This window comes from Nicotiana sylvestris, chromosome 9 (assembly GCF_000393655.2).
Source record: "Nicotiana sylvestris chromosome 9, ASM39365v2, whole genome shotgun sequence".
Lineage (NCBI taxonomy): Eukaryota > Viridiplantae > Streptophyta > Magnoliopsida > Solanales > Solanaceae > Nicotiana > Nicotiana sylvestris.
Genome location: NC_091065.1, coordinates 161,891,520 through 161,915,737, shown reverse-complemented (window position 1 = coordinate 161,915,737; position 24,218 = coordinate 161,891,520). Strand labels below are relative to the sequence as shown.

Sequence of the window (24,218 nt, the reverse complement as noted above, 5' to 3'; positions counted from 1 at the left end):
GCCATGTCCTGCCTAATCACTTCTCCCCAGTACTTCTTAGGCCTACCTCGACCCCTTCTCAAACTCTCCATGGCCAACCTCTCACACCTCCAGACAGGGGAATCAATGCTTCTTCTACTAACATGTCTGAACCATCTCAATCGCAATTCCCGCATCTTGTCCTCCACGGAGGCTACTCCCACTCTGTCCCGGATAACTTCATTCTTAATCCTATCTCACCTGGTACACCCACACATCCATCTCAACATCCTCATCTCTGCTACTCTCATCTTCTGCACGTGGGAGTTCTTGACTGGCCAACACTCAGCCTCATACAGCATAGCAGGTCGAACCACCACTCGATAAAACTTACACTTAAGTCTTAACGGCACAGTCCTATCACATAGGACACCAGAAGCGAGCCTCCACTTCATCCATTCCGCTTCGATGTGATGTGTGACATCTTCGTCAATCTCCCCGTCACCCTGTATAATAGACCCGAGATACCAAACAAATACAAAAATAATATATTTCAATAAAAATTGTGACATGAACTAATGTTATTGGCATTACTACCAGAATGATAAGTTCTACAAAGATTTTTTTATAATGAAGTATGAGAATTGGTCTTTGAGAAGCACATCTAACATTCGTTTAAGTTGACCTCTTCCTGAATGCTCAACAATTGAAGTGCATAATTAACATACCATATGTTGTGCCGTGTAAGAGAAAAAGCATCACATTGAGTCCGAAACCTAAATAATGGTATTTTGGACTCAAAATTCCTTTATACAGTTAAAAAAAGTTACATTTCTAACTAAAATGCAGTATTATACTGGCGTTTTAGTTTATCGAAAAGTTAGCTATTAAAGGAAAACGTAGTATAATATCGCATTTTAATTAATAATTCATTTTTTAATGTAAAACGCAGTATAATACTATGTTTTATTAAAACGTTGTACATAACGAAAAATTATTGTCAGGCGACTAAAAAAATAACTATCATATATTATTAAGAAAATTCTCCCGTAAAAATATGTTAATAGATGATATGTTTATCAATTTTTTTAATTTTTACTAACTATATATTTACTTATAAAAAATATAACAAAGTAAGAGTGAAATAATATCCATGTAAGAAAAAAATCCGACAAAACCGAACCAATCCAAACCGATATAATTGGTTTAGTTTGGTTTTGATAAAAATCGAACTAACCCGGTCCATGTACACCGTACTCCTAGTTATAGTCATAAAACATTTTATGCCTACATTTTATGTCATTGTTCTGGTATCTATTGAATTCCCCTTATGTACGCAGTGGAAGCTTTAGCATATTTGGAGAATGAAAATTTTGTATTACAGACTTTACAGTGAATATTTCCAATGAAAAACACATTTTGCTCGCACCAAACCCTCTACAATTTATATTGATGAAAAGAGAAAAAAAAGTAAAATGCAGAAAGAGGGATGAAGCGTGAGCGCCATGAGAAAGAGAGCGTACATAGCCATGCCACGGTATGTAGTGAGTCTTCGATTTTAATTAATCTTCCAGACATAAATGAGAAGGTGGCTAGAAGGCTTTATAGCCAATGAACATACACCTTCGTTCATTTTGTCAAAAGAAGATTAAAAAATGAACAGTCACTTCTCTTCATTAGTAGAGAAAATGAAACGGTGGATAAACACATTATAGACAATGAGCAGTTACTTTTTTATTTTCTGGAATTAGTTAAACTTGAAAATTAGAGTAAATAGCAAAAAAATGTGATAAAAGATAAATGGTTTTCCTAATCATATAGAGTGCCATGTCACCTGCCTTAAGCCCCTGTATTATATAAAAATATAGATATGTGTGCTTCGTTTTGCATTGGACTTTCAGGCAGTTTTGCTATAATTTTTCCATGACTGACGAGTATGACCAATTTGATTTTGCCTGCTGAGAATGCACTCCTGGATGGTTTAAACCAAATCTGGTGGAAATTGAAGTACATCCAAAATTGAGTTACTTTTTTTTAGATCGAAAAAAGGTTGAGTTACTTTTCTGATAAATTGTTCCTCCGGTCTTTTAGATTTCTAGCGACGAAGCATAACACAAATGACATTGCTTTCAAAGTCGTAGTGTATCTAACCATATTCCTCGTACTGTCATTTATTTTTGGGATAGCTCGTCGTAGGGAGCAATTAGAACTTGGTCAGATCAAGGTCAGCAGGAGATTAGGAGCCATTTGTGTACTTTCTCTAATCAGACAACAGTCGTAGTGTCTAATCAAGATTACCAACAAAAACTAAGAGAATACTGATTAGTTAAAATCTTATGGTTCGGAAAAAGAGACCCCATTGCTCAGTTCCTAATAATAAGATTATGTTATTGAACAAAGGTTTTAGCCGAATTGGATAATAAGCAACACGAACAATTGTGCTCGTGACAATGGACCAGAAAGGCTGAATATATTTGTAATCTCCTAAGTGAAAAGCATTGTGAAATTGATAATCTTTGACAGGCGCCCTTATCCAAACATACAGCTTTTGTGGTCTTTTAAGTCGTTCAATAGCAATCTCACTTGATAATAGTTGTGACACAAAAACCAGTAAGACTCATTTGGTAACAGCATCTACATTCTCAAACAATTAAACCTTCCACGAGGTAAACGACTGTAACTCAAAAACCTTGCACCAGAACAACGAATCACGTCCAATCTAACGGAGACTACACAAAATGCACAACTGGCGGACAGTGTGATGTTGATACAGCTCTGGGATGATAAACAGGGAAACTAATTTGAGAGATGCATGCTCCATTTTCTATCAAAAAACTAATTTAACTTGAGCAAATAACATATGACAGCAGTTTCTAAAAATACCTTAAATGGTATTCATATTTCGTGCCAGGTCAAATGAGATGACATCCATCAAAGGTTTCCCTATAACAGACTAGCTCCTGCAACTTGGAGAGACCTCCGCAAGGATACTCGTGGGAACCTGTCCTCTAATCTCTAGCCGGAATAAAATAAAATAAAAAACTCTTGTGGAAAACAAAGTAGCTCATCACTCGAGTGGAACATCACTTCTTCCTCTACGAAGCAACTATGTCTACTGGTTCTGGAACCAGACCTAAGAGACTCAGAGACCTTAGCGCAGACTAGACTCACTTTTCCAGTTTACAAGTTCATTGGACGAAAGGCTAAGCTGTCATGGATAAAATTAAAGGCTAACTATTGTCAATCCCGACTAATCATTTAATATCAGAAAAGAAATGTAACTTCCGAAGCAACCTAAACCAACTCTTCAAATTTCGGGTCCATTGGAACAAATGCTGCTCAGTTATGGTCAGTTAAACTAAGGGCTGAATGTTTTGTCACTTCACGGACCCAGAAGATAACAAAGAAGATGAAAGATTGCTATTTCAAAAATAGGATGTAAAAACATAAAGGTGGAAAAAGAATAATAGTTCCTCCTTTATACATCTCCTCTTTTCTATTTGTGTTCCTCGCCACCTTTCAAGTCAAAGATACACTCATCAACCCTCTCTTCCTAAGTGTTTATTCACTTACTGCCAAAGGCAGAACATTCCAGTAAACCCGAGATACAAGCCTCCTAATGGATTCAACAGCTACACGTCAATCCCAAACTAGTTAGGGTCAACTATGAATCCTCTGTATCTATTCCCTCTATTTTGGTGATCCTCCTAATAGATAAGAGGTAAAAGTTAAAACAATAGACACAACAGTGTAAATTAACATCTCCTACGCTGTGGGAACTGGTAAGTGAACGAGAAAGAAGTTCACAATGCTTAATCAATTGGCTCAACATACAGTTCCTCAACAGAGGACACAGGCCGAGGATGACTCTAACAAGTACATACGAAGAATACTACATATGAGACAATCATTGCGGATATCAAATCCACCAATTTAGGTTTATGAATCGTTTGCATTCTTAATTACGTCCAGACTACATATCTAGACCCTCAGAGTAAACCATTAACACACGATTGCATACACCTCGACTATTTCACAGGTACCGAGTAATACTGTCCAACAAGTTTTTAGTCAGACGGGACAAAATCATCACCTAGTGTTTTTTAACTGGAATTTCAACGTGAAACCTCATAGTTCCTCCGTTTTATGCTAAACACAACGATTGTAACAACCTTCAGCAGTGAAATTTCCACATAGATAATCAAAGCACAAACTGGTTGAGCAATCATTCAAACACAGACAACAAAGGGAACAAACACACAAGTAAAAAGTTTAGCATTACCAACTTTCACCAGAATGCGATTACGACAAAAACCAAAAGTGCCCAACAGAATTAAAGATCCCAAAAATCCTAATAACACAAAACGTACTAAATTAGTAATATAACCTCTCGTTCAGCTGCCCAACATAACTCTACAGCAGAAACAAACAGGTGCAAAATTTAATCAACGGTCTGCATAATATCCTCAGTAGTGAACTTAGTACCCTTGTCTTTATCAGCAGCAGCACGTCCCTTAGCCTTACGATCAATCAAAGATTTACGGTCCTTATCAAGCCTGAGCTTAGTAATAACAGTCTTAGATGGGTGAATACCAACATTAACAGTGGATCCATTAACTTTCTCACGTGTTATACGCTCAATGTGAATCACCCATTTCTTGCGATAAACTTGGACAACTTTACCCTCACGCCCCTTGTATGTTCCTCGTACGACTTGAACCTCGTCGTCTTTTCTTACCGGCATAGACCTTACGTTGTACTTGGTGCGTAATTCGGAGGATAAGGGTGCGCTCATTAACACTCGGCGGACGCTTGATGGGGCCGTGAAGTGAGCCTTTCGGCTTTTCCGGCGGGAGGAGGATACTCTTGGATTGTACTTCATCTTTTGCAAAATCCGATTCAAACACACACACACTGCAAATGCGGCTGATGAAGAAGATTGATTTTAGGGTTTTAATGAAACTAGGGTATTTATTCCGGACTCTTCTATTGTTGGAGGCAACTGTATTGGGCCTTCATTTAGATGACTTCTTAATATTGTAAATATTGCACTGGCTAGCCAGTTTGTTAGAAAAATAGTACTCCCTTCGTTTCATATTAGATGAGGTAATTTGACTCGGCACAGAGTTTAAGAAAAAAGAAAAAGACTTTTGAAACTTGTGGTTATCGCGCCCCCTTTTTTCTAAAAGCGAAATCGGGTTCATGACATTTGGGAGGACAACTCGTTCCCTCTTGGGAATTGGGTTTTTTGAAGAGTCGCCACCTAATGATTAAAGTGCATTAGAACACTAAAGAAGAGTTCGAGTTGGAAAACCAGAGTTCGGGTAAGGGCTAGAAATTATCTCGAGGGGAAGGTGTTAGGCACTCCCCAAGATCCACTAGTGTGGTTCCCGGTCATGCTACAATTGTGACTTTGAATAACAAGTAAGCAAATAGAAGTCTCAAGTAGAAGGGGATTTTCACATAATATTGCAAGCAAGTTGAGAGTTTGGCGAAAGTAAAGAAAGCAGAAATTTTAAAGAAATAGTTTGAGAATAAAATAAACAAATAAAGAAAAGGGGGTCCTAGATTTACAAATAATATGGATCACATCAATGCAATACCCGGTAATCACTCCTCAGAAGAGAGGTTACACGTGGTATTAGCGCACCGGTCATCATATCCATATCAACTCTTTCCCACCCCATTAAGGTATTAAGCGCAGAATAGTATCGTTACTTATTGCATGCTAGTACCCGCCCCAATCCTATCAGTCCCGGAGGCATTTGGGACTACTAGTCCTAAAGGGAAGGGAGATTTGGCTTTTCAGAGTTTTAAAAGGATAAAATTCTAGGGCGACAATCAAAACATATAAGGCAGGTATGAGAGAACACACAACAGTTTAAAGGGCTCAAACGAGCCTCCTCATTTAAAGAAACAAATTGTTTAGCATGACTTACAAATACTAGTTATGGTCTGAATTGAATTTAAAGCGTTAGGGAAGGCTGATTTATCACATATTTCTCAGATGAGAAGTCCGAATTAGGCCTCCACTAGTTGTAATTATCAAAGACTGATGCAGTTAATTAATTACCTAATGGCTTACCTAGGTGAAACCTATAGGCATGATATCTAACGACGCTTACTCTGATTTTAAAGAGGGCTTACTAATTATATATATAAAAATAAGATATGCAAATATTAAACGACATTACTACTGATTTTAGACTTACAAACAATTCAGATTCGGTTAATTACTCCTATAGGCATGCTTTCTAAGCGTCGTTGGTTTAAAATAATTATGAAAGTGCAGGAGTCCTATAGACATGGTATCTAGGATGCATTTTGTTATTTTTTTAACCTATAACTGTTTGCCTAATGATGGAGGTATATGCGGAAGTGCAGAAAACCTATAATCATGATTTCTATATGCAGAAGTGCAGAAAAAACCTACAGACAGGATTTCTATATGATATGCAGAAGTGCAGAAACTTATAGGCAGGATTTCTATATGATATGCAGAAGTGCAGAAACTTATAGGCGGGATTTCGATATGATATGCAGAAGTGCAGAAACTTATAGGCAAGATTTCTATATGATATGCAGAAGTGCAGAAACTTGTAGGCGGGATTTCTATATGATATGCAGAAGTGCAGAAACTTATAGGCAGGATTTCTAATGCAAAAGTGCAGAAACTATAGGCAGGATTTCTATATGAAATACATAAGTGCAAAACTTGTAAATAGTAACACCTATGAGCATGTTGTCTACCCTTTGCATACATAAATGACCCTCTCCTTTTTTACTTAGAACCCCTTAAAATATTACAGACCAGAATGAATCAAGAAAAGTAAAATTACATCAGAAATTTAAGCTATAACCAAGGAGCCTAATTCAGACTCAAGGTCTAACAATATGAGATGAACCAACTTTCAGGATCAGATTTCCAAAGCCTTTCCCTCATTTGAGATGTGTCAAAGTTCCCTAAGAGCCTCAAGTGGACTCCGGGCAGTGCTTACACCCCAAATATATTGCAGACTTAAGCAAGTGCAGTGTGGAAGAGTCAGCCCTCAAATGTCCAAGTTCAGAGGGAACTCAAGGTCCCAAAGCAAGGCTCATAGGAGGGGGGGGCAGAACTTAGAATCTAAGAGAGAATGCAAGTGCATAGAGGGTATTTAGGGGAAGGCCATGACAAACTGGTGGTCATGCCCAGCAATTAGGAGTGCTGGCATACCCCTGACCAGCCTGTTAGCCAAAGTTGGGAGTTAGGATCCATTGAGGATCAGGTTCAGACCTAAGCAGCAACTTGGATGCTGTCAGGCCATGAACCTTAACTCAAATACATAGAAGGGAGTGGGGGTATAGGGAGTTCATAACAAACAGCAGATGCAAAGAGAAAAAAAACAGTTTACATAGTTAACATTAATCACTAAACATGAACAGGAAAGTAAACAAGCTTGTAGAAACTGTAAATAAACACATAGGGGAGTGAGGCAGAAAAGTTAAGTTAGAACATACCAGTTTCGGGAAAAACAAACAAGTAAAAGCAGTCTTGAGAAAGCCAAGTTGCAAGCAAATAGTTCCAAAAGATTTCAGAAAGAGTAGAATGTTGTAAGAGTATTGAACTCAAAGCAGTATTGTAAGTATATAAGTAAGTCAAAAGTATTGAACTAAAGGCTCGAGGTATTCAACTCGAAGTAGTGGTGTAAAAGTATTGAATTGGAAGTGTGTTAAAAATGCAGAAGGGTAGTCCCTTTTATAGTGCAGAGAAGCAAGTAAGAAAGGTAAGAAAATAACTTGCAATCAATCACATAAGATTTCCCTTCAGTTAAGGGATTTGATTTCAAATGGGTAGAAGACATTTAAGGAAAGAAATTTTGATTAAAACCTTTTCAAAGTAGCACAAAAGGGGTAAATACATAGAAGTTTATTTAAGGAAAAGCTCAGTGGTACACGGCTTAGGAAAAATAAGGAAACGGAATCAATCAAACAGCCACGGAAATCAAAGTTACAGGTTTAATCTCGAATGAACCAAGTCAGGAAAGGTAAAGAAGGTTCAATTAGAGAGAATTAGTAACAATCAGTCAAGACTCATTAAAAGGAATTCGAAATCAATCAATTAGTTGGTAAAGACCTTTTGAAAGAAGAGTTCCCATATATAAAACACACAAACATGTGAATCAAGAAGTTATATAGAAGAGAGTTTACTCAAAGAGAGGTTCAAAATCATGAGCAAGAAAGGGTACAAGTCCAGTTTGCAGACTCACAATGAGTTTGAGAGTTCAGGGTCCCAAAGCGGACCCTAACTCGCACAAATTCAAAATTGCCAAGAAACCCCAAATCCTAGGGTTTCATACAAATGAGAAAGCAAGTCATTGAAACATGCTCAGAAGCCTCTTTCAAAGACTTATGAGAAACAAACAGACATGATACAAAGAGAGAAAACTAATTTGAGGTCATAGAGAACATATTTGAGAAACTCGGAACTTAAACAAGTTCAGAAAAGAAGAGGTGATACAGACTTAAATTAAAACAGAGGAAACATGTTCAACAAGTACGCAAACAGAGTCTAATAGAGCAAAAAAAAAACTCAACAATAAGCACTTATAGTAGAAGAGTAAGGGAAACATAACAAGGATTAACATGAGTAACATATATAGTAGAAAAAGAAGAGTAGGAGAACAGTACACGCGTAGTAAAAGAAGCCATACGAGCATAGCACAGACAAACACACATAAATAAAGAATCAGAAAGATCTTTTTGAAAACTTTTTTCAGAAACGATTTTTGAAAAGAAAATTTGGGGTAAACACTTTAGAAGCCCAGTAGAACATGAACATACCATAGATCTAAGAAAATAAACAGATAAGAGCCTCGAACAACTTAGGGTTTCGGAGAAACCCTAGAAATGAGAAAGGCTTGGAAGAAAAACCAGATCTTGAGTCGAAGAGGTGAGGAATCAGGCTCCTGAGGCCTGAATGTGCCGGAGCATGACCGGAGAAGCTATAAAAATGAAGATTTGAGAAGATCTGGAAGCACCATCGAAGTTAGCCTTCAAAAACTCGAACACCCAAGGTATAATGATGGAGAGGGGTGAGTACAGACCGTCCATGGCCTGAGAAGCCATGGGTTTCGGTGAAAACATGGTGAAATAAGGTAGGAGGAGGCTAGGGTTTCGAAGAGCTGATGAGAGGATTTGAGAGCGTTTGGGATTCAAAGGCGGCGGGTCAGGTGAGAATGAGGGAGAATAGGGTAGGTCGTTTGGTTTAATTATGGAAGGGTGAGTTATAGCCGTTGATCTTATGTGATCAACGGCCCAGGTTTAGGAGGGTAGATGGGAACTGGGTAAGGGTCATTTGGATCGGGGGTGTGGGTTTGGTCAAATTAAAAATTGGGACGGTCCAAATGGGTTAAGATTGGGTCAAATAATGGTTAAAATTGAAAGGTAAAAAGGTTGTATTTGAAATGGAATGAGGCTAGATGTTAAATAGCTAGTTTTCCCTTTTATTTTATAAAAATAGTAAAAAATAATTTTAAAAGCAAACTAAAAGTACTGAGCCAATTAATAATATATAAATATTAATTTAAAAATACTGAAAATAATTTTACAATTGTAAAATGCTATTAATCTTAAAGTAGGCTAGAATTGCAATTATATGCAATTTAGCTTTAAAAATACCAAATAAAATTTGTAAAAATATGCAAAAATCACCTTAATTATATTTTGGTATAAATATGAGAATAAGATAAGTTATTCACCAAAATGATAATCTTGGGAATAATTATTGGTTTTTGTACTACTAAAGTGGACAGTAAATTGATTTTAAAATCTTAAAAATTAGGAAAAAATACCAAAACTCTTGGGCATGCTTATATATGTATGTACACGCTATTTTGAAAGTATTTTATATATAAAAATACATAGGGAAAAATTGGGTGTCAACAATGGTCTTAAAAGCTTAAGGGGTAAAAAATTTATGGGGCCATGACATTTGTGTGGCTATAAAAGCTTTTCATTAAGGGTAAATGGGTAAAATGAAAGAGTTTAAAGTTGAATTATTTCCACATTTAGAAATGTGTCATTTATTTTGGAACAGACTAAAAAGGAAAGTACCTCATTTAATATGAAACGGAGGGAATAAGAGTTTGTAAAGTTATTAAGAAATAGTCATTATTTTACTGAAATAGAAAAAGTTCTATTATAATATGCTGGATTATGAAGCTCATGTAAATAGACTTCTAGAATATTATGTTGGAAATAGCACACGGAAAGTTCCAGCATAATATGCTAGATTATGGAGCTCCTTTGTATAAACTTCCAGCATATTATGTTGGAATTTCAGCACATTATGAAATTCAAGCATATTATGCTGGAATTTCATACGTAAAAAATTCGAGCTTCAGCATATTATGCTGGAATTTTTCCATATTTGTAAGGGTGTGTCTGTTCAAATTTTATCTTTACATAAAAAAGTGATAAAATTTTGATTACTTTTGAAATTGTGGCTATTTTTCAGTTACCAATTGTAAATCTGGCTGTTTCTGATTTCCACCTCTCCCTTAATATTGGACTTACCCCGCTCAGAAGTTTTGGACGGCAGCCATGAGGGGGTGATTGACATGTATGCCCCTATAAAGGGAGTGAAGTACTTAAATAGCCCTTAAAGTATCCGGTCTTAAAATTTGGTCCCCGTTTGCCCTAAGAATTTCAAGTTTAACAAGTGTTGCCCCTCACTTAACCCCGGACAATACTTTTAACTTTTGAATTTTGAAGTTCTGCGCCATTGGGGGAGGGGGTCAAAAGTTAAAAATCACTCCAAAAAGTGTCATATTTCTTTAATTTTTAGCTATACAAGGATGGTTTTTAAACATTACCCCTATTTTTGAATGCAATTAAAAAATAACCTCCGAGCTGGCACAACTCTTTAGGGATTTTTTACCCGATCAATAGAATTATGCTATATTTACTCTACCTATATTATTTAATTGTTTACAAATTCTACCCGGTTGGCATAATTTTATGTCTGTTTAATTGTTTGTCAAACTCTGTCCGATTGCATTATTTTTCTGTGTTGTTCAACAAAATATTCTTTGAATTTTCAATTTCAATTTCGATCAAACTATCTCAAACCTGCTCCAAATGATCTCAAATTTAAAAAAAAGCATCCAAATACATACATAAACGATCCCTACTCACTAATTTAATCAAATAAACACTAAATCAAGAAGACCCACTTTGTCTTCTTCAGTACTAGAGCCGTCAAAATGGCTTGGCCCATGAGGCAAGCCCAACCAAGCTCGCTACTTAGGTAGGGCTGGGTTGAGATTTTTTTAGCCCATCTAAAATTGAGGCTTATAAGCCCCGGCCCAAGTTAGCACACTGGCTCTTGAGGCTAGGCCTGGGCCGGCCCATGGGCTAAAAATTAATTAAATTCAATTTTAAATATTTTAAAAAAGTAATAAGTAAAAAAATATTAACTATAATCCCCATTTTTCAATCATAGATTGCTCATTTACCTTTCCATATCAGCTAAAATTTATATTTTTGATATGCATGTAGTATGACAAGATTAGTTTTTCTTTTGCTTAATTAACAACGAACTAGGAAAGTTTTAAGTTGCCAATAATAATCTTTTTTTTTTTCAAAAGAAAATATTACTTTAAGTGGCCAATGATCATTTTGGTTACTTTAATATATTATTAATTATTAAATTGCTCTTCAGTATAGAAAAAAATCAAGTTTTAATACCCGAAGAAAATTGACAACACTAGCAAATTTCATGAATTTTAAAATTTTTATGGACTATAATGATGAAATCAACAAATAATGTTAAACCTAAATAAAAAAAATCTTAATATATAAACTTATTGAAGCAAATCCTGAACCTAAGGAAAGTGAAAGAAAAGTATTAAAAAAGTATTCATGTAATATTAAAAAAAAAAAAGAAGAGCTAGAGATATAGAGATTTTGCATTTCAATTACGAGATTCCTTGTCAAATATCAAGATTCTTGTATACTCTAAATGAACAGAAGTTATTCATATGATTAAAAGATTATGTCACGAAAAAATATTTGAAGATTTGAAGAAGTATTTTTTCTAAAAAATTAAAAGGCCCGCCCGCCCTAGCCCATGACCCTCTTAGGGCTGGGCTAGGCTGGCCATTTTAAGGCCCATATAGATGGAGGACCGGTTCGCCATAGCCCACCAAAAGAGAACTATAGAAATAAGCTACAAATAAACACTACTTACCAATAATTAGCCATTAAGTCATGCTACCAAAAAAGCCAAAAAATTACAAATGATATACAACTTTAAAAAAAAACTAGGCAAAAAAGGATTTCTTTTCAATGTTTATGGTTGAAATTCGTCGAAAATACATATATGAGATAATTTACAAAATTTGAGAAAGATTGGAGGTGATTTTGACTTGTTTGGAGTTAAAATCCGTTATCAATGTCATACAAAATTCAGAAAACCTAGGTATTTTTTTCTCAATGGGTATAGTTAAAATTTATTGAAAATACGTGGATGGTGATATACAAAATTTGAGGAAGATTGAAAGTGATTTCGATTGGTTTGGAGTCAATATTTATAGTTGAAATCGAGTATAAAATTTTCTTTAACACGCATGTATTTAAAAAGGCCTATTTGGATATACAAGAGATATACAAGGGATACACAGTTGATACATTTGAGATACACGAGAATTTATAGGGTGATATACATCTTATCTTATTTCATATTCATCTTCTACTTCGAATTTCACTTAAATTCAATTAAAACCACCTCAAATCTCCATCAAATCGTCCCAAGATTAAAATTTAAACTTCTTGAAATGTACCCAATCTATTCTAGAAACACTCACCCAAAATAAATTTTAATTTTAAAAGTAATTATTCCTTTTTTTTTTGGTAGGTAGAAGATTTTCACAATCAAGTAAACAAGTTATGTAATGCCAATTCCCTATTCTATACTGAAAGAGTGAAATATTCCAAGGAATAGTTTAGGCACACGCAACAAATTCAACAAAGGCTATATAGAAAAAATTTATCAAATTAGGGAGAGAACGTGGTCGGAGGTTTTTTCACAACTCATAAACTCTTGAATCTCACTACATCTAAATACCTCTCTACAATAGAAAATATGTAGCAATACCCCTATTTATAATAGTACAATCCAAATTTGATTAGACTAACAAAACCAATTTCAATATGAATTTGGTAAACAAATCTACTAGACATGAATTAAATAAACTACCAAATACCAAATCCTAGACAACTTAGGAATACTAATTAATTTTGGTTTAATTTCTAACAACCTTCCTTAAACCAAGATCTTCAAACTCGAGCATCCCATGAATGATATCAAATCTTGTAGAAGTCAAATACCTTAGGATTTTTCACCAATTTCCTAAAATATATAGCATCGACAAAATCACGGGTGCCATCTTTAGTCAATTTCAAATTTTCTTCAATATTGCTCATATAGGATTTGGCTTTACCAATGGTAAATTCCTTCAAGATATTGTCAACACATTTTTTCTTTATTGTGAAATCATCTACTTCTCCAATTGCCTTGCGGTTGATCTTATATACGCATTCAATTACGATTGGCCAACCTATAGGTTATAGAGTAATGCCACCAACAAATGTTTCGCCATGCTCCTTGAAACATGCAATCTCGAACAATGGCACGAAATTAATTGCATCTTCAATATCTATAATCATATGTTGTTGTGGTTCTGGATCCCAAGCTATTTTTTCCTCAATCTTGGGTAGATCATTAGAAACTTTCTCTTGATGAACTATTTTGCTTCTTTCATTATCTGGTTCATCTTCAATACTACCAAATAATTTTTCTTTTTCAACAACGGCGGGTACTTCTGTTCCTTTTCCAAAAACCCTACTTTGTATGGACCAATTACGTCTATCGTGACTTAAAACATCAACCTCTTTCAAAAGGGCATCAGTTCCAATCAAATCGTCCTTTTTAATCATTGCAAGAATTTTTGGCAGATCAATTTTGATATTCTTTGACTTTTCTTCATGTTTAGTGAAATCTCTACCACAACAAAAATTAAATGTATCTTCGCTTCTTTTCTCCTCTATATTTGAATTTTGTCCTTCTTGATTTTCCGCAAGATTTGATGTGTCTTCTTTTTCTTTTGGTTGATCATCATTTTCTTGTGATGCATCCTCCACCGTCTTATATTTTTGTTGATTCAGTGATATCTCATACGCCACCAATTCGCCTTTTAAATTATCAAGTCTAAGCGTGCTGAGATCTTTGGTAGCCTCAAGAACAACCTTCTTGTTATGATACTTTAAACTTAGAGACTGCTATATTTTTTCAATAATTTTAACTTCTTCCAATACTTCTCCATAGGTCTTTATACCATTGACTATTTTTTTAGTTCTTGTAAAACATTCTTTGACAGACTCTGTCGGTCTCATGTAAGCCAACTCAAATTGACACCTAAACTCTTACAGTTTTTTCTTCATTATGTCAGCAACTCTTTGATATGACTTCACCAAGATTGTCCAAGCCTCCTTTGATGACTTTGCATGTAAATATTTTTAGATACATGCAATTCAACCTTGATGGCGAGATAGTAACGTGCCTTATAATCTAAATGTCTCTTCTTTTCCAATTGTGTAGCAACATCACCGTCAACGTTGTGCCTTCTGGAGGTTCCTCAAATCCTTCATCAATGGTGGACCATAATCCAATAGCCTTAAATTTTTTTTCATATGTTTATACCAAGTTTTAAAATTATTTTTGCCATCCAATATAAAAACGGGACAATCCGGTAATAAAGTATTCATATTTTTTCAGGATCTCACACAGGCTCTGACAGAATCCCATACAAGCTCTGATACCAATTTGAAGGATTGAAATACCCAGAAGAATAATTTAGGCACAACCAACAAATTCAACAAAGGCTATATAGAAGAAATTTATGAAACTAGGGAGAGAATGTGGTAGGAGGTTTTTTCACAACTCATAAACTCTTGAATCTCATCACATCATAGATACCTCTCCACAATAGAAAATATGTAGCAACACCCTATTTATAATACTACGATCCAAATTTGACTAGACTAACAAAATCTATTCCAATATGAATTTGGTAAATAAATCTACTAGACATGAATTAAATGAACTATCAAATACCAAATCCTAGACAACTTAGGAATACTAATTAATCTTCGTTTAATTTCCAACATATACTTTGAGTGAATGCTTCACCAGACACTAAAACAAGTTGCGTAAGGACCAAAGCCAAGGCACTAAAACAAGTTGCGTAAGGGCCAAGGCCAATATCTCTGATTATATGTTCCTACAGAATGCTAAGAATGTCGATATATCATAATCTTAAATTTCAAGCATCCAGAACATTGAATAGTTTATTCTAATTTTCTAAGGAATACTAAGAATGTCGATCACTTAATCTTAAAGCATCATGTGTAATGAACATTAAACTGTTTATTTGGCCTTTTAACTTGGGGTATGAGCAATACTATCCAATTTTTTTTTATAGGTTTTAATTATTGTTGGAGAGTTCTAAATAGCCAATTGAGCTAATATTGGTAGCATTCAGCTAATATTGATTGTATTTTATGAATTGCTAATACTAAAAGCATCTTTGCTCTGAAAGGCCAAACTAGGTAGTTTTTTAGAGCAATTTATGTAAAATACTCATTGAGCTTAAAATAATTACCCTTTTCTACCTATTTAAAAACTAGTTACAATATATACATACCTAATTAAAATTAATTACCCCTACCTACCCACCCATCCCAACTTCTTTACACATTTGGCTTAGCTTGGCTTGATTTGGCTTGGCTTTGTTTGACTTCGCTTGAATTGGCTTGGCTTGACGTGATTTGGTTTGGCTTGAATTGGCTCTTTGGTTTGAATTGACTTGGTTTATAGTAGCTTTATTTGACTTTATTTGGCTGGGTATGTAAAAGGGCAGGGGAAAAGGCATGTTAGGGGCGGATAAATTATTTCTTGCGCATGGGAATTTGCTAAACTTTCCTTTTTTAATACGAAAAATAGTTATTGTAAGGGTCGTTCCGTTACAAGGATAAAGGTATAGCTTGGAATAAAATGTGAGGTTATTTTGTCTCGTGTTTGATATAATTTTAATTCTAATATTAGCAATTTTCGGATTATTATGGTATTATTTTTATGTACAACCCTTTATATGGGATAAAAATCAGGTGATAAAATAATAAAATATCATATTTAAGTTCTCCAAAGTTTTTCTTCAATATTCTTTTAAGAAACCCAAGGTTAAAATTAGAAATAAAAGTTTATCTAATTTACACAAAAATACATTCTTTATATATACCATGTCTATCCCATTTTTAGTCCAATGAACCAAATATATATTAATAAAAGTATATTTACTAAATATTTTCGTTCTCGTTTAATTCACATATTATAATTCCAATATTATGAACTAAGTATAACTAGTTTACAACCAAACAGACCCCTAAGTAGTAATGTAGTAGCAAAGATGTAGAACAAAACATGATAAAGGAATTTCACCTAAGCAAAATTGTAACACTCCGTAAATTCGGCCTAGGCGTGGACGTGTTAAATGAGTATTAATGTGACATTTTAGACATATGAAGTCCTATCGGGATGAGTATGGGTGAAAATAGTTATTTTGGAATCAAGACGGAGAGTGAGGTGCATAAGATTCGCTAAAATCGACTAAGTTTATGGAATGTCTGTTTTCTAGCAAGATTTAGTGAAAGACTATTAAGAATTTAGGAAAACCTAAAACATGAAAGTTGTACTCCTTTGAAATACTTTTCTAATGATATATTTTGGATCCCGAACGGACCTTTGTGAAAAATATTATGTGCGTTTACTGGATAATATACAGTATGCACGCCTAGTTGGTCCCGTGCGCGGCCGCGCACTTGTGGCAGTGCTACTACCTTTGATGCACGTTCAGGTGCATGGTTGGGCCTTCAACTATGTGGGGGCGCACCCAGGAAGTCATGACCAAAATCCTAACCTATCATGATGACGCCTAACATGGTACTAGACAAGCTGACATTTACGAATAATACCAACACTTTTAACATAAATGGATTTAAAACAGTTTAAATAGAAACTTCTCATAAACAGGATTGAAAGATCTAAAACACAGTGCAGAAAAACTTCCGAATCGGAGTGTCACAGAGTACATGAGTATCTAAATATCATAAGTCTGGAATACACTATCTATGATAGTTCGAAACTAAATACAACAAAAGGAATGGTAGGAAAAGATAAACAAGGTCTGCGAACGTCGGGCAACTACCTTGGAATCTCCCAAAATATCAACTGTGTGAAGAAATCAACACCCACCGTGTATGGAAACACCTGGATCTACGCAAGAAGTGCAGGGTGTAGCGTGAGTAAAACCAACTGAGTAAGTAACAATACTAAATAAAGAGCTGAAGATAGTGACAAGATGCACGATTTTAGTTCAATTTCAGTAATCTCAACATAGGAAAGTAGGCATGCTTTCAAGTCTGGTAGTTTAAGTCAAATCAATTAATTCATGTCAAGTTCAAGTAAAACAGGATGCAATATCTCTCGGAAATTTCAAAACAGTGGTATATGGCAACTGAGTACAACAATAATGAAATCAAATGCATCCCCTCAGAGCCACAATTACTTAGTCCTCCCATTCACTCCAACCTCATAATTACTCATTTCTTACAGTCACTCATTCCTCTCAGTCACTCGACACTCGTATTCAGTAGGTACATGTGCTCACTGGGGGTGTGTACAGACTCTGGAGGGTGTGATGACCCAAAAGGTCATCACTTGTTTTTAAAATGAATTTTACATTCCGAGGCTTTAAAAACCTCTTTCAGCATCACCTCGATTTGCATGCATAGTCCGGGCGCGTAGCCGGAAAGCTATTATGTAAAAATCTGTGAAAAATATTGAAATATTGACTTAAAATGCATTTAAGTTGACTTCAGCCAATATTTTAGGTAAATGAACCCGGACCCATGATTTGATGGTCATGGAGGGTCCGTGAAAATATATGGGACTTGGGCGTATGCCCAGAATCGAATTCCGAGGTCCCAAGCCCGAGAAATGAATTTTTTAAAGAAATTATTTTCTAGAAATTTCAATGAGTTTTGGAAATGAAGTGTATTTAGAATTTGATGGTATCGGGCCCGTATTCTAGTTCCGAAGCCCGGTACATGTCTTTTATGTGAAATAAGATGAGTCTGTGAAATTTGGTAAGAAAAGGAAGTCGTCTGAGGTGATTCAGACCCGTAGTTGTGAAAATTCATATTTTGAAAGTATTGAGATTTTTCTTAGATTTCTATGCTAAATTCATTGTTTAAGAGGTTATTTTGGCGATTTAATCTCACGGATAAGTTCATACGATGTTTTGTTTGGAGCCCCCAGAGCTCGGGTGAGTTTCGGAAAGTTTTTGAACTTATGAAAGTTGTAGGTTTTTGCTGTTCAGTGCACATGAATTTTGTTCTTCGTGTTCGCGTGGTCCCACTTGCGAACGCGTAAGGCAAATCTCCCAGGTGCCAGTTTTCTTTTTCGTGAATGCGAAGCCTGAGACGCGAACGTGAGGCTGAGGGGAGAATACACTTCGTGAACGCATCCAAGCACTCGCGAACGCGTAAGGCAATGGGCCTGGGGGAGGGGGTTCTCACTTGTTCTACGCGAACGCGGCCACTGGCCCGCGAACGCGAGGGCTCGAGGGGTCACAGCTCCACGAACATGAGCCTAAGGTCGCGAATGTGAAGGTCACCTAGGCCTAACTCATTGCGAACACGACAGGCCTATCGCGAACGCGATGAAGGCCTGTCCAGTGATTTTAAAACAGAAGCAAAAAGGGACTTAACCCAAAATTTCATAACTTCTTCTTCCAAACTCCAAATTGGGCAATTTTTGAAAGGTAATTTCACCACCAATTCATAGGTATGAGCATTGGAATTGGATTATCTAGCGTTTATTGATGTTGTTAAATCAATTTGGACTAGATACGAGTTGTTTGGAGGCAAATTCTAAAGGAAAAGCGGTGTTTGAGGCTTGAGTTGGCCATGAAAGTTCGAGATAAGTGTTTGGTCTAACCTTAGCTTGAGGGATTAGGAGTTGTGTCCTATTTGCTACATGTTATTTGTTGAGTATGACGTATGGGCATGGTGACGAGTATCTATACATTGGTTTCAAGCATGACCGTGAGTCCTAAATTGAAATTGTTGTGTTCTTGATAAATCCTATGAATGCCTAAGTTGTTGATTCTCTGTGTTGAGCAAGGATTATGATTATTCTTGTGGGAATTACTTATGATTGAGTATTGGTGCTAGTTGAGGTAGTTAGATGTTGGAACAAGTTTGGTTATAGCTGATTTCCCTTGCCGGGACATAGTTACTTACACTGTCGATTCCCTTGCCGGGATAGTGTTGTTTCTTTATTGATCCCTTGTCGGGACTCTTGTTGTGATTGGTGTTGAACTGTATATGTGGATCGGGTTGTGCGCTGAAACAATAATATAATTGGATCGGGTTGCACGCCGCAACAATACTATATTTGGATCGGGTTGCACGCCGCAACAATAATATAATTGGATCGGATTGCACGCCGCAACTGTGATAAATGATATGGATCGGATTGCACACTGCAACAGAGTTATTATGTTTTGGGATCGGTTTGTGCGCCGCAACAATTGATAATACAAAGTGTTTATAGATTGGTTACGAGTTCCTTTTTGTTTTACTGTAAATTCTAAATTGTTCTTATGCTTTTCCCTTAATCTACTGTTGGTACAGATATTTCCCCCACAGCATGTACCCCTCCCATCTTTACTTGTTATTCCTATTTTATTTGTCCGCTGCATATTATATAACTGCACATGTTTATTTGGTAGTCTGGTCCTTGCCTCATCACTACTTCGCCGAGGTTAGGCCAGGAACTTACCAACACATGGGGTCGGTGTGCTGATGCTACACTCTGCACTATGTGCAGATCCTGGAGCAACTTTTGGACCGTAGCTTTGGGTGGCTGCCTTCAGCCCAACTAGAGATCCTAAGGTAGTCCTGTAGGCGTCCATAGGCCCATCGTTCTCTTCTACCTTATTATGTATTCTGTTTTCATTTGTTTTCCGAGACAGGTTGTACTTTCTTTTCAAACATTTGTTGTAGTATTCATAGACAGTCCGTGATATTGTGACATCGGATTATGGGTAGAGATGTATGTTGACGTAGTCGTATTGGTTATGGTTACTTTTATCAGATTAAGTCTTCCGCTTGTTTCATTTATCGTTAATGCTTCACTGTTGATTACATGTTAGCTTAAATTGTTAAAAAGGGCTAATAAATGAGTTAGTAATTCTACAATACGCGGCTTGCCTAGCTTTCACGAGTAGGCACCATCATGACTTCCGAGGGTGGGAAATCCAGGTCATGGCAAGTTGGTATTAGAGCTTTAGGTTACATAGGTCTCACAATTCACGGACAAGCTTTGTAGAGTCTGAGGGATCGGTACGGAGACTTTTGTATTTATCCCCAGAGGCTACAGAGTTAGGAAAAACTTCACATTTATTCTTTCTTGTCGTGCAGTTTGGTTTCTCAATGCTAATTGAATTTCTACTTTGTTCTTTCACAGATGGCGAGAACACGCGCTTCCTCATCCACCGATTAGCAGCCCGAGCCCCGAGCAACAATTCCCACGAGGGGTAGAGGGCGAGGTCGAGGCCGTGCTAAAGGCCAAGGTAGGGGTAGAGCTCAGCCAGAGCAGCAACACCAGCGACGGAGCCTCAGGTTGACTTTGATGATGAGGTTCCGGCCCAGACAGTTCCGGTGGGCCCAGCTCAGGTCCCATAGGGGTTTATTGCTACCCCAGTACTCCAGGATGCTCTGGTCCGTCTAGTGGGCCTTATGGAGAATGTCACCTGGGTAGGCTTGCTTCCCGTAGCCCCAGCCATCTCTCAGGATGGAGGAGGAGCCCAGACTCCTACTACTCACACTCCGGAGTAGGTAGCTTCCCAGTTTTAGACTCTAGTAGCTCAGCTAGTTGGAGCAGTTCAGCCGAGTGTGGTAGCTCAGACCGGTAATGGAGCAACTATGTTTGCCGATGCTTTGTGGAGATTGGACAAGTTCACTAAGCTCTTCACTACTACCTTCAGCGGTGCATCTTCTGAGGATCTCCAGGATTTTCTAGACAGCTGTCATGAGGTTCTTAGGAACATGGGGATAGTGGAGACCAATGGGGTCGATTTTGCTACTTTTCGCTTATCTGGATCCGCCAAGACTTGGTGGAGAGATTATTGCTTGGCTAGACCAGCCGGATCACCGGCCTTGACTTGGGAGCAGTTTACCCAGCTATTTCTAGAGAAGTTTCTCCCTATTACTTAGAGAGAGATCTATCGGAGGAAGTTTGAGCCTCCAGCAGGGTTCTATGACTGTTACTCAGTATGAGACCAGATTCATCGACTTGTCCCGTCATGCTCTTATCATACTTCCCACCGAGAGAGGGAGGGTGAGGAGGTTTATTGAGGGCCTTATCTAGCCCATTCGACTTCAGAATGCCAAGGAGACTGGGAGTGAGAATTCTTTCCAAGAGTGTTAGGAGAGTTGAGATAGTTCTATCGCAGGAAGGTGGTCAGGGGTCTGACAAGAGGCCTCGTCATTCCGGCCGATTAAATGGTACCTCGTCTGGAGGCAGAGATTCGTATAGTAGAGGCCATCCTCCTAGGCCTTTTCACTCAGCCCATTTCTATTCCACCGTATCGTATGGCCCCGCTTGAGTTGAAAGAGTTGAAGGAGCAGTTGTAGGACTTGCTTGAAAAAGGGTTCATTAGAACTAGTGTTTTGCCTTGGGGTGCGCCGGTGTTGTTTGTTAAGAAGAAGGAAGGATCGATGAGAATGTGTACTGATTACCGATAGTTGAACAAGGTTACAATCAAGAATAAGTATCCTTTACCAAGGATTGATGATTTGTTTGATCAGCTTTAGGGTGCCAAGATATTTTCGAAGATTGACTTGAGATCTGGCTACCATCAGTTGAGGATTAGGGCATCCAATGTCCCTAAGACAACTTTCCACACTCGGTACGAGCATTATGAGTTCTTGGTGATATCATTCGGGTTGACAAATGCCCCAACAACTTTTATGGATTTGATGAACCGAGTGTTCAGGCCTTACTTGGATTTGTTCATGATAGTCTTCATTGATGATATTTTGATCTATTCCTGCAGCCGAGAGGAGCACGAGCATCATCTTAGAGTGGTTCTTCAGACTCTGAGGGATAGTCAATTGTATGCCAAGTTCTCGAAGTGTGAGTTCTGGTTGAGTTCAGTTGCATTCCTGGGTCATGTTGTATCTGCAGAGGGTATTCAGGTTGATCCAAAGAAGATTGGGGTAGTCAAGAACTGGCCTAGACTAGCATCAGCTACAGAGATCTGGAGTTTCTTGGGTTTGGCAGGCTACTATCGTCGGTTTGTGGAGGGTTTTCGTCTATTGCAACCTCTATGACCCGGTTGACCCAGAAGGGTGCCCAATTCAGGTGGTCGGACGAGTGTGAGGTGAGCTTTCAGAAGCTCAAGACAGCTTTGACTACGACACCGGTGTTGGTTTTGCCCACAGGTTCAGGGCCGTATACAGTTTATTGTGATGCATCTCGTATTGGGCTTGGTGTAGTATTGATGCAGGATGGAAAAGTCATTGCCTATGCTTCGCAGTAGTTGAAAATTCATGAGAAGAACTATCCGGTTCATGATTTGGAGTTGGCAACCATTGTTCACACGTTGAAAATTTGGAGGCATTATCTGTATGGTGTGGCTTGTGAGATGTTCACGGATCACAAGAGTCTATAGTACTTGTTCAAGCAGAAGGAGTTGAATTTGAGGCAGAGAAGGTGGTTGGAGCTATTGAAAGACTATGATATCACCATCTTATATCATCCGGGAAAGGCCAATGTGGTGGCCGATGCTTTGAGTAGGAAGTCAGCCAGTATGGACAGTCTTGCTTATATTCCAGTCGGTGAGAGACCGCTTGCTTTAGATGTTTAGGCTTTGGCTATCAGTTCGTGAGGTTGGATGTTTTTGAGCCTAGTCGTGTGTTAGCTTGCACGGTTGATCGTTCTTCTTTATTGGAGAGTATCCATGATTGATAGTATGATGATCCCCATTTATGTGTCCTTAGAGACACGATGCAGCACAAAGGTGCCAAGCAGGTTACCTTAGGTGATGATGGAGGATTGAGATTGATGGTCGAGTTTGTGTGCCTAATGTGGATGGACTCCAAGAGTTGATTTTAGAGGAGGCCCATAACTCCCGATACTCTATTCATCCGGGCCCTGCGAAGATATATCAGGATATGCGGCAGCATTATTGGTGGCGGAGAATGAAGAAGGATATCGTTGCATATGTGGCTCGGTGTTTGAATTGCCAGCAAGTTAAGTACGAGCATCAGAGGCCTGGTGGTTTGTTCCAGAAGATTGAGATTCCTGAGTGGAAGTAGGAGCATATCAGTATGGACTTCGTTGTTGGACTCCCACGGACTCAGAGAAAGTTCGATACAGTGTGGGTTATTATTGATAGGCTGACCAAGTCAGCATATTTCACTCCTGTGGCAGTCTCTTATTCTTCCGAGAGGTTAGCTGAGATCTATATCCGGGAGATTGTTCGTTTTCATGGTGTGCCCGAGTCTAGTATTTCGGACCGAGGTACGCAGTTTACCTCACATTTCTAGAGAGCAGTTCAGCGAGAGTTGGGCATACTGGTTGAGTTGAGCACAACATTTCATCCTTAGATGGACGGGCAATCCGAGCGACCTATTCAGATTTTTGAGGATATGCTCCGAGCTTGTGTCATCGACTTTGGAGGCTCGTGGGATCAGTTTTTGCCTTTAGCAGAGTTTGCCTATAACAACAACTACCAGTCGAGTATCCATATGGCTCCTTATGAGGCTTTATATGGTAGGCGGTGTCGGTCTCCGATTGGATGGTTTGAGCCGGGAGAGGCTCGGTTGTTGGGTACGGATCTGGTTCAGGATGCCTTAGACAAGGTCAAGATTATTCAGAATAGGCTTCGTACAACTCAGTCCAGACAAAAGAGCTATGCTGACCGCAAGGTTCGAGATTTGGATTTCATGGTCGGTGAGCGGGTATTGCTTCGAGTGTCGCCTATGAAGGGCATGATGATATTTGGGAAGAAGGGCAAGCATAGCCCTAAATTCATTAGCCCTTTTGAGATTCTTGATCGAGTGGGAGAGTTGGCTTATAGATTTTCATTGCC

General features: G+C 37.7%; 1 protein-coding gene across 1 annotated transcript; it reads right to left on the bottom strand.

The window, feature by feature from the left end:
- Positions 1-4,212: 4,212 nt before the first annotated feature.
- LOC104247637 (large ribosomal subunit protein uL24z-like) lies at positions 4,213-4,936 on the bottom strand. Its single transcript, XM_009803700.2, has one exon. It carries the CDS (start codon positions 4,838-4,840, stop codon positions 4,400-4,402), a length of 441 nt encoding a protein of 146 aa, XP_009802002.1. The 5' UTR covers positions 4,841-4,936; the 3' UTR covers positions 4,213-4,399.
- Between the last annotated feature and the right edge of the window lie 19,282 nt (positions 4,937-24,218).